Here is an 11600-nt window from a genome sequence, read left to right as displayed (position 1 = left end):
TTCAGAATGAGATCATGGTACTACTATTTAAGCAGACAGTTTGATAGAATGAGGAAGGACCCTAAAATTTCAGCCAATTTGGACTTACAAGTGATTTGTAATGATAGTTTTTATATCAAAAGAGCATTAGGATTAGAAAAATAACTTGAGGAAAAAAGGAGACTTAATTGTGCGCTCCTATTCCTTAAACAGTATTTCTTATGTTTATTCTTATGTTTAATTTATGATTAAACAAAGTTAAACAGATTTTCTATAGGACTTATCAGTGTCTATAAAATGGCAATATTAATCTATTATCTCATGGAACACTGTCCCATGGAACACAGTTTGGGAAAGGTTGATTTAACTTAATGTTAAAAAGCTATAACCCAACATCAAAAACTAATGATGTAATGTATGGTGATTAACATAACATAAAAAAAAAGGCATAGGGGGCGCCTGGGTGGCTCAGTTGGTTAAGTGACTGCCTTCCGTTCAGGTCATGGTCCTGGAGTCCCGGGATCAAGTCCCGCATCGGGCTCCCTGCTCAGCAGGGAGTCTGTTTCTCCCTCTGACCCTCCCCCTCTCGTGCTCTCTCTTTCTCATTCTCTCTCTCAAATAAATAAATAAAATCTTTAAAAAAAAAAGGCATAACCCAATTCAAACATTGTATGTAATAAAAATAGTGAAAGGGAGAAATGTATTCCACAATGTCAACAGTGAATGACTGGTTGAATTATTCCTCTTATTCTTTTCTTTCTTTCTTTTTTTTTTTAACTCGTATTACTCTTTTATGTTTTCATATTCACTTCAGTGACCCTTTACAAAGAACATGAACTTAAAGAAAAGAGTGGTATGATTTAGGAGACCGATGTTGAAGTCAGGAGTTTTAAAAGCTGTGTGACCTTGAACCCAGTTCCTTAACCTCACCAGGTCTGTTTTCTTATCTATAAAATTGGAAAATGATATCTACCTAATGGGTTTGCTATGAATATTAATTGAATTATGATATCCAAATCACTCAGCACAGTGTCTGGCACATGCTGTAGGATCTAGAGATGAGGTAATTACATTATTGAGTTACTAGAATTTTAGAGTTTAAGAAAGGAGTGCTGGCTGGGTTAAGGGCGCTTAGTCCATTCAGTGTGATATCAGGGAGGCCCAAAAATACCATTATCAGAGCTTGTACCTTCCTCCTGAAGCAAAGAATTGCAGAAGCTGCTCCAGAGTGTAGGACAGGATTCCACTGGCTACTTGGCAGGGAAGATTATGAATTCCCAACCGGAAACCTTTGGTCTCATGGTGAGCAGTCTATTAACACTGTATATTTAAAACAAACACCTTCCTGACTGCTTAGAACTAAATTTAATCATTGTACCAGAGAAAGGCATGCAACATCTTCCTCCTTCTAAAATTCTCAAGATGCTCTGCTGAATCAAAGGAAGTTGTGCTACAACCATGATGCCTTCAACATGAAATATTCTGGCAACTTCATTGCTTCACAATTGTGATTCTTGGAAACTTGTCACTTTAGATTCTTCAGAATTCTTAAATAACTTTTTCTGACTTCATTTACTTAAATATCCTAGAATAGCCTCTTGAGCTATAAGTTTGATGATCCAGGAAACTATTTATAGCAGGATGAGTACTCTCTGTGACTGATGTTATGTTTTATTTTGAGAAGGACAAATCATTAAAAAGATTGATAGGGCCAATGGTATTTTAAACTGAAAGCAGAGCCAAGGCAAATAAGGTAGGTAGGTATGATGGTGGAACACAAAAAGATAGGGTTGTACTTTTTTGCCAGTTCAGTTAAAGGCTGGGGAGGTCTCCCACATTCTAGAGGGTAGGCAGAGACAGAGTCCATAACCCAGACCTAGTGATATTTTATTTTTAAAGATTATTTATTTACCTATTTAAGCAGGAGAAAGAGAGCATGAGTGAGGGGAGGGGCAGAGGGAGAGGGAAGGTGACAGGCTGACTTGCTGCTGAGCAGGAAGCCTGATATGGGGCTCTGTCCCACGACCCCGAGGTCATGACCTGAGCTGAAGTCAGACTCTTAACCGACTGAACCACCCAGGTGCCCCCAGACCTAGTGATATTTTAGGTAAAGTCACTTCAGCCTATGGCAGCCTGGCCTCTGTTTGCCCAGTGTTTACAATGCAGAGCAGACAGACACAGGACTCTCTGTCATCACAAAGGTCAATACTGTTCTTGGTGTCATTGACATCCTCCTAGGTAGGAAACAAATATAAGACAGAAGAAGGTCAAGGTAAATCTTCCTTTTTTTTTTTTACTTTTTATTGTGGTAAAATACACATAACATAAAATTTATTATTTTAACCATCCTAAAGTATACAAATCAGTGGCATTAAGTACATTTGTACTGTTGTGTGATCACCAGTACTATCCATCTCCAGAACTTTTTCATCATCCTAAACTTAAACTTTGTGCCCTTTAAACAGTAACTCTTCATTCCCCTTCTCCCAAGCCCTTGCTAACCACTATCTTATTTTCTGTCTCTATGAATTTGCCTATTCTGATTTCTGTGTCTCTCCCAATTGGATGGGGGCCACCAAATGTGGGGCAACCCTATTGGGTGGAGGCCCGTGGTGAAAGAATTCACCCAAGGCAGAACAAGGGAGATAGAAATTTTCAATTGAAAACACCACAATGAAATGTGGGCAGGACAGCAAAACAGAGACTTTCTGCCCCAAGGCAGTTCTTGGGGAGTTGTAGTTAAAGAGGGAACATGAGAGAGTATGGGAACACATGGATTTTTCCTTTTTTGGTACCTGTGTCTGGGTGTAAGTAACCCATTGGTCAGCTAAGGCTTATGGCTATTTTGAGGTGGGTCACCTAATGGGCCTGTTTGTATCAGCCAGAGGGTTGGGGGTCACTGCAGGCCCTTCTACCTTATTCAGGTTTCCATAGTTCAAGTTGGTTGCTAAAAGTGTCCTCTAAAGTTTCCTCATATAAATTGAATCATACAAGATTTGTCCTTTCATGTCTGACTTCTTTCATCCATGTTGTAACATGTGTTAAGAGTTTTGTTCCTTCTTAAGGCTGAATAATATTCCATTGCATGTATATACCATTTACCATGTTAAAAATCCATTCATGCATCAGTGATTATTTGGGTTGTTTTCACCTTTTGGCTATTGTCAATAATGCTGTGAACAGGGTTGCAGTGTATCTGTTCATTCCTGTTCTCTTTGTTCAAAGGCCTTTTCTTGCTGCCTCCACTCCTATTACCTACCTCCCTCAACCTCCTACCCTAGGTAGCACTCAGTACTTGCTTTTGAAGACAAAGTACGTTTGGTTTAGCCAAAATGTAACAACTGTGTAGTAATTTGCAAGTGTAAAGGCAAACAATCTGGCCTTTGGGCATTGCTCCAGGAGATTGAGGTATGTGTGGGGGGGGGGGGGGTGGAGAAGGAATGCAGATTTGAGAAAATGCACTTTCTTCTTAGCTCATTCATTAAATGATCCAATTGTTCTACCCTTGAGATAGAGATCTTTAACTCAGTCTACGTTCCAGCAATACAGAAATTCTCAGCAACTCAGACTAGCTCTCTATTGCCTTTTTTTTTGTTCACAACCTGAAAGCAGACTTTTGCTTTTCTGGAAAGCCCTCCTCGTCTCCCCCGTTTTGTGCGTAAACTGGGATTCCTTTCGCTTTTTTAGCTATCCTCGTGACCGGTGGGATTCAGGTGTGTGGGGGGGTTGAAGCTTATACACTTATACCCTTAAAAAAATAAAGTCACAAAATAAATATATAGGACAAAAAAAAAATCACAAAAATTACTGGAGACTTGGGAGATCGAGATCCCCCTACTGAGACCACTTCAATTTATCAGAAATTCTTATTATGTAAAGATGCTTTCCGATGGCAAGCTGGCTTCCTGCTTGCTCCTGGAACACTCCGGAAGTGAGGGGCCCTAAAGTTTAAGGTTCATTAGCCTCGAGTAAGCCTGTCACTTACCGGCCGGTCTGAACCGACTAGGTAGCGTGTCATCCATCTGTGTCTCTTGCGTTCAGCTCAGGACAGGTGCTTGGAACGTGTTGGGGATTTCAAGGTTTAAGTCATGTTGGCCCCTCCGTCGCCTCTAAGGACGCGAGCGGCTTAGAGAACGGTGAGGCAAGGCTGAGTGAAAAAAAACCACGGCGGCGGGACTGAGAGGATTCCTGCCCTCAGCCGGAGGGGGCGCTGTCTTGGACTTCGAGAGAGCCCCTACCTAAGGCCCTCCTCAGGGCCACATTCCAAGGGCGGCCTTGTCCTCTACCCGCGGACCTACTCTAGGGACCAGAGGGGAGGGCTCTCTGGACTTTGAAGATTAGCTTGCGCTTCCATTTTGGAAGCGCAACACAAAGTGGGGCGCGAGAGGTCCCATCACCGGAAGTTTCTTTGATAAAGAAAACCGGCGGAAGTAGGCCAACGGCGCCTCTTCAGTATTTTGCCTCCAGCCGGCTGGGCTACTTTCTTCTGGAAGGGGAGGGGCCCCACTGCTTTTTGCCGCCGTGGGGAGTCGCTGCAGCAGGTTCTGTGCGCAGGCTCAATTGGCCTCCCAACCATCTTTCAGCCGCCGGGTCCCTTCCGAGGTTTTCTTGCCTGGACGTGACGTACTCTTGTCGTAATTGGGGGCGGAACCTCAGAGGGAAAGGCGTCTGAGCCGGGGTCTCGCGAGAACATTCCTTTCCTTCGCAGCGCTACAGCTTTACTCTCGTCGCGACGAGATCTTTCGAGATCTTCTCCGCCCCCGCTACCGGTGCCCCATCTGCGGCCGCTGAGCCGGAGCCGGCCTGAGCAGCGCTCTTCGCTGCCGCTCCCTTCCCAGGGACTTCCCGCGAGGACTCCCTCACGTCCCCCGCTAGCCCCGGCCCCCCGGTCCACGCGGCCCGCACTCTGCGCACCAGCCCCGCCGGGGTCCGTGTCCTGTTTCGCCGGCCGGACCTGGGCTCGAGCCCGAACTGTAGCCGGCGCCATGTCGGTGGTGGGCATAGACCTGGGCTTCCAGAGCTGCTACGTTGCTGTGGCCCGCGCCGGCGGCATCGAGACGATCGCTAATGAGTACAGCGACCGCTGCACGCCGTGAGTGTGGGCCAGTCCGGCCGCGTGCACGGGGGGGTGGGGAGGTAGCGCTTGCTCTGGTTTGCGACCCTCGCGGCTTGGGGAACGCGAACCGGGGAGTCACCTCGGTTGCGAACCGAGGGTCCGGTGGGTAAGGACCCCCCGCTGGGTGTCAGGTCACTAGTGGCCGCGACTCGCCGTGAGGGTCTGCGCCAGCGGCGAGGCCTTTTCCCAGTGGCCTGCCGGTTGAGTGAAGGCTCTGAGCTGGTACTCGTATCAGCGGAGGGCATGGGTAGGAGCTGGAGGGAAGGCAGGCCTGGGATGTATAGTGGACCGAGTTCTTTTAGAGGGCAGAGTCCAGACCCAGGGCGTACTGCCGTTTTTTCAGCCTACCACAGAGTTCGGAGCTTTGCACACAGTAGGCGCCTAATAAAAGTTAGTTGAATTAGATGGGTTCTGGCGTTTGCCGGCGGTCTGAAGATGGAGCGGCCAGAATCCCACGTGAGTGGGGGCGGGGCAGCACCCGGAAGAGAGGGAGCCGGAGCACCAGAGGCTCGGGCTCCGCATGGAAGGCACAGCTACCAGAAAAGTACTTAATAAAGTCAGTGTCTTGATACGTTTGCGTTCACGTTGGTTTTTCACATCGTTTCAGTATGCTGAACTATGTTGGGTCATTCTCTCCTTTCATTCTCTGCGCGTCTACACCAAACAGCGTTCCACTTTCAGTTAATACATTCCAACCAGGGTGTTGGCCGCAATTGTTAATGAATGACTCAGGGGCTCACTTTGACTTCTAGAACCTATAGTAAGTTAAGGGACCAGTATAGACAGAGCTCTAAAAAATCATGACTCACTCAGGTCTTTCCTTGGGTAAAGAGTCTTCCTTTTGACTATAGAAGTACTTTTCAATCCATTATCCTCTTTTGGGGCAAAATCTTTTAAGAAGCTTATTATTTTCTAGGTTCTCTTATTATTTGACACGTGGCTCTTCAAGGGCTTCTGTTCCAAGGCCCATTTCTTCCCCCTAACTTTGGTCACCCTTCCTGCAGTTGGGTAGCCAAACGAGATTGCTCCCTCCAGTGATCTTTGCTGCCCAGAGACTCAAAACATTTCCCTTCCACTTGTAAAATTTCTGCCCCTTGTTTTAGACCTAGACCAGGTGCTTCCCTGAAAATCCATCTCAGATCCTAAAACGTGGTTTGATGTCCCTTTCTCAATTAGCTTATAGTTTCACTGAGAGAGAATTCACAGAATGTACAGTTAACCCATTTAAATCGTAGAGTTCGATTGTTCTTAGTGTAGTCACAAAGCTGCAACTATGCCCCACAATCAATTTAAAAACATTTTCCTCAGTCCAAAAGAAATCCTGTACTCATTAGCTGTCACACCCAGTCCCCCCTATATTTATAGTTTTTAATAGTGGGTTTTATGTTCTAATTTGTAATTCCAGAGAAGGTATTGTATACTGAGCTTTTTTTAATCATTGAAGTTTGTTTTGAGTATTTAAGCATTAATTTTCCATTTGATATCGTCTTTCCTCTCCAGATTCAAGTTTTCTTCATTTGTAAAGATAGTCTTTCCCAAGAAGTCAAAAAGGGTGGTGCACTGAGTCAGGCATTTAACTTTTGGTCCTTTTCCCGCCTAGATTTGAACATAATTTCCATCCAAAGGGAAGAGAATTCCCAATATTGGAACTAACAGTGTTCCTGTCTTTTCTTTCTGTTAATGTTCCTTTTATTTTTTTTAGACAACAGTTTTACCGTGAATTCCATAAAAAAAAGTTTAATCTTTTCAAATTGGAATTAAATTTGCCTCAATGACTAGGTGATGGGTGACCAGATACATTACATAATTGTGATAAGACAGTACTATTTAAATACTTTAAGGGATTTTATGTTTTCTCCATGTTTTATATTTTCCAGGAACTTCTAGGGATACCATACATTGAAGTAATTTTTGTTTACTTTTTTTTAAATTTTTTTAAGATTTTATTTTATTTATTTGAGAGAGAGAGAGAATGAGAGACAGAGAGCATGAGAGGGAGGAGGGTCAGAGGGAGAAGCAGACTCCCTGCTGAGCAGGGAGCCCAATGCGGGACTCGATCCAGGGACTCCAGGATCATGACCTGAGCCAAAGGCAGTTGCTTAACCAACTGAGCCACCCAGGCGCCCACATTGAAGTAATTTTTGAACTATGATTTTGATTAGCTTAAATTTCTTTCTTGGAGTTCCTAAGTAGGAGATGGGAATGGAAAGGTTGATTTTTATAGTAGTTACGGAATAGTGGATTTTTGTTTCAGGTACACAGAGACTATGATGGTGGTTTGCTTTAGTGTCATAGTGCAAATGAGATTTAGTTTCTGGAGGGTTGGCTGTGATGGAAGTATCTCATTTCAAATTGTGGCTGTAACAGTATTTGGATTTACTTTTTGAGGATCCGGTTGACTCTTGCCCAGAAGAGACTCTTACTTTTCACCAAATACAGGCTTGCTTTATTTTAGCAACTACTGAGTGCCTCCAGTACGCCAGCCATTGTGCAAAGCGCTGGAGGTACTCTGAACAAATAAGCAAGATCCTGCCATCATGGAATGGGTAGTGGAAAAAAGCCAGATGCTAAACAAACATGTAATTACTAACTGGTTAAGGTCCAGATGGGATAGTACAGAATACGATGGCCGGGGAACTGATTTAAATTAGATGTACGGTGGAGATGAAAGGTGCTCTTAAAGAAGTGCGATTTAAGTTGAGACCTGGAGGATGAGTAGAAATTTACATGGAGGTGGTGGGTGGGTCTAAGGAAGAGCTGGTTAAGGCAGAAGGAACAGCAAGTGAGGAAGAGTGAGGCATTCAGAAGAGCTTGGCACACTTGGCTGCCTGAGAAGATCATAACTACTCTTGAGCCACTTGAAAGAATGGTGTGAGATGGATTGGAGAGGAGTTAGCAGGACTTTGTAAATTATGTTAAGGATTTTTATTTAGGTGCAATGGGAGTTGATCCAGTGTAAATTTTAAAAATACGGTTTATCTTTTTTCGTGGAGAATGGATTTATCTGAGAAGGGGAAGAGAAGAAGCAGGGTGTTACTTAGGTTATGGCAGTATTTAGTCCATGTGGGAGTTGGTGTTGTTCTCTACTAGTGTAGTAGCAGGGGAGGGAAGTGTGGGCGGCTTTGAGATAAACTTTGGAGGTTTAATTTAGGAGCATCCATGTTGACGAATTTGATCATAGGCTTTGGAATAAGATGAGAAACCTATTTTTAGTGGGATTATTACAGTAGAAAGGGTACAGCCTTAAAGCTTTGGAATGAAAATGTTAATGGAGTGCCAAACATTACTGAAGAATTGGGCCATACTTTCCAAAAAGAACAATTTATAGGGTAGAAATGAATTATTTAAATAATTTCTGTGTGTGAATTGTTTATATTACTATTTTCATGGACTTAGGTCCTAATAAAACAGTATATTAGGAATTTGAAGAGATGAAATTGTCTATTAGCTGCCCTTGAGAGAGCGAAAGCTGAAAGTACATACTTTTTGGTTAACTGGAAGATTAACATCTGATACCTAACTTGTGCAAGAAAAGTATTCCTATGAAATAAATGTGTTTACATGTTGTGTAGAGCTAAGTACAGCAGTAGGATCTTGAGTCTTTTGGATTCAAAGAAAAGGAAAATTGATTTGTTAACTAAAGTTCAAATTGCTTACACCATTTTCCTTCATATGTCTAATTGTAGAAGTTATGAAAGTAGTTCCTTAGAATCATTTAAGAGCTAAAATACAATCTTGTATACAAAATTTGTGGACTAATCGACAGGAACTTTGTCATTAGGTTCTTAATTGGGTTTCCTAAATTAAAACATTTTTTTCTTGACTTAACAAGATATTTGTTTGTTGTAACAATAAAAACACTAAAGTGCTGAGGTTTCTTGTCCTCATAATTTGCTGTTTGCTGTGTATGCTTCTGTACCTTTTTCCAGACTTCTACAAATATACATTGTGGGGGGTGGGTATGTTTGAACAAATAGGATCATACTATATTCTGTAAATTTTCTTTAACATATACTTTAGACTTCTTTCAGAGTCAGTAAATAATGAACCTACCTTCTTAAATGTGTAATATTCTTTATTATGGCTGAAACATTTTTTTTTCAAACAGGTTATTTCTAACTTTTGTAATTACAAGTAGTTAATTGAACAGTAGTCTTTTACACTTGGATTTACTTGTTAATATTTTTATTTCTGTTGGATAGAGTTCCAGACGAGAATTTGCTAGGGCAAAGAATATACAGTTGACCCTGTATATCAGTGTGGGGGTTAGGGGCACTGACTTCTGTGTGGTTGAAAACCTGTGTATAAAAACTTTTGACTCTCCAAAAAATTCAACCACTACTAGCCTACTGTTGACCAGAAGCCTTATTGATAATGTAAATGGTCGATTGATACATATTCTGTGTATGTATTCTGTACTGTATTCTTAAGCTAGAGAAAAAATGTTATTAAAATCATAAGAGGAAATACATTTTTTTTTTAAAGATTTTATTTATTTATTTGACAGAGAGAGAGGGAACACAAGCAGGGGGAGTGGGAGTGGGAGAGGGAGAAGCAGGTTCCTGGCAGAGCAGGGAGCCTGATGCGGGGCTCCATCCCAGGACCCTGGGATCATGACCTGAGCTGAAGGCAGACGCTAAACGACTGAGCCACCCAGGCGCCCCGAGGAAATACATTTATATTACTGTTTTGTATTGAAAAATCCATGCATAAGTGGACCCACACATCTCGAACCTGTATTGTTCAAGGGTCAACTCTATGTTCTTAAAGTATTGTTGCCAGGATACTTTATACAAATTTAAGGGGTTAATTTATAACAGGAAGATAAGTGATTCACTGGGCATTGTGAAGATTATAATGGGCTAGAACCATATAAAGTGTTTAAGATAAAGCCGGACACAGTAGATATTGCCCAAGTATTTTCTAGTATTGCTGTTACTACCTAAAAAATACAATTTTTTTTTATTAATCCTCCTCATTAATGGACTGTATGTTGGGATAATAAAAATAAAATTATTGAACTTTGCCTGAAGGGTTCATAATTTATAGCTTTTAATATGCAAATCTTGGGGCCCCTGGGTGGCTCAGTCTGTTAAGCGGCTGCCTTCAGTTCGGGTCATGATCCCGGGGTCCTGGGATCAAGTCCCGCGTTGGGTTCCCTGCTCCGCGGGGAGTCTGCTTCTCCTTCCCCCTCTGCCTGCTGCTCTGCCTACTTGTGCGCTCTCTCTCTCTGTCAAATAAATAAATAAAATGTTTAAAAAAATATGTAAATCTTATTGATTGGAGAATTTGCTGTGCTTTAGGAACTGTGTATCATTAAGTGTGAGTTGTTCGGTCTGTTTGATGTCAGTTTTTTGGGGTACTTTCTAGTTCAGGGCTAAGGCAGTAAGAGGATATCTCTGACTAATCTTTTCCATGCCAGTTTTGCTTAAATCTTTTATTTGATAGTCTCAGTATTATTGTGGGTTCTCTGATAAACTCATTTTCTTATATAGGTTAAGAAAGAGAATTAGAGCAGCAGCTGTTCTAAATATCCCGAGAGCAGTTCTACACATTCTTATAAACATGAAACTGTGCCTTTTAAGGATCTGTGTTCATTGCAGCTGTTCGTAACATCCCATTAGAATGTGCATAAGTATTTGGTCAGTAGTATCTCTTACCCATGAAAGGGAGAACAGTGTTATTCTCTGGCCTAAAAAGATGATGATTTCTACAGCTTAACGATTAGAACAGGGGAGTCTTGAACTTAATTTGAATTAACTTCCTGTAATACCAACCTGTATTTGGGAGTGGAGGACAAGTAATGCCAGTCAGTTAGCAAGTGTCTGTTTTTAGCAGCATTGACTTGGAATTGTGTGGCATAGAGAGGAAGTGTAAGATAAAGATTCCTGCTTTCTAGAGATGTAACCATTCTATTTAGAAATATGAATGATATAAAGTAGTGGTAAACAGAATAAGAACAATCATGGATGGGTTATTAAGTACAGACTTAAAGTGTCAGTGCAGAGGAGAGGTTACATCTGGGGGGGGTGGAGTGACGAGGAAAGGCAGGGGTGGGACTTGAGCACATAGGATTAAAATACATGGATGAAAAGTTTGGGATGGTCTAAGTGAAGGTATAGAAGTAGGAATGAATCTAATTGGTTTGCCAGGCAGTACAAAAATAGGTATATATGGGATTTGGAGTCCAGTAGTCCTGATTTTGAATCTTGGATGCTTATATTTACCAGTTATGTTTCTGGATGCATTAACTTGACTTGAATCAGATTTTCATTTATAAAATTGGACAGTAATAGTTCTTTTCTCTGAGTATTTGGGAAAATCAAGTGTAGGTTGCTAAGCACACTGCCCAGCATATGGGAGCTGGACCTGCTTGGTTGAAGAGAGGCTTCCTGCCATAGATAACGATTGGATGCATGCTATGTGCAAATTTTGGAAGTTGCTGGTGAGTGGGGAGTAGTAGGTAAGTTTCTTTTTAATATCTTGTTCCATCCTTGTTCCATGT

At 42.0% G+C, this 11600-nt stretch overlaps 1 protein-coding gene across 1 annotated transcript in view; it reads left to right on the top strand.

Moving 5' to 3' along the window:
• Positions 1 to 4674: 4674 nt before the first annotated feature.
• The window catches only part of HSPA4 (heat shock protein family A (Hsp70) member 4), a 48483-nt gene continuing 41557 nt past the window's right edge, over positions 4675 to 11600 (top strand). The window contains exon 1 of the mRNA XM_006734670.3: positions 4675 to 5071. Within this exon, the coding sequence (XP_006734733.1) occupies positions 4965 to 5071 (107 nt within the window). The 5' untranslated portion in view covers positions 4675 to 4964. The remainder of the gene's footprint in view (positions 5072 to 11600) is intronic.

This window comes from Leptonychotes weddellii, chromosome 7 (genome assembly GCF_054177405.1).
Source record: "Leptonychotes weddellii isolate Sample4059 chromosome 7, ASM5417740v2, whole genome shotgun sequence".
Classification (NCBI taxonomy): Eukaryota; Metazoa; Chordata; class Mammalia; order Carnivora; family Phocidae; genus Leptonychotes; species Leptonychotes weddellii.
This window is presented reverse-complemented; position numbering and strand designations above follow the sequence as displayed.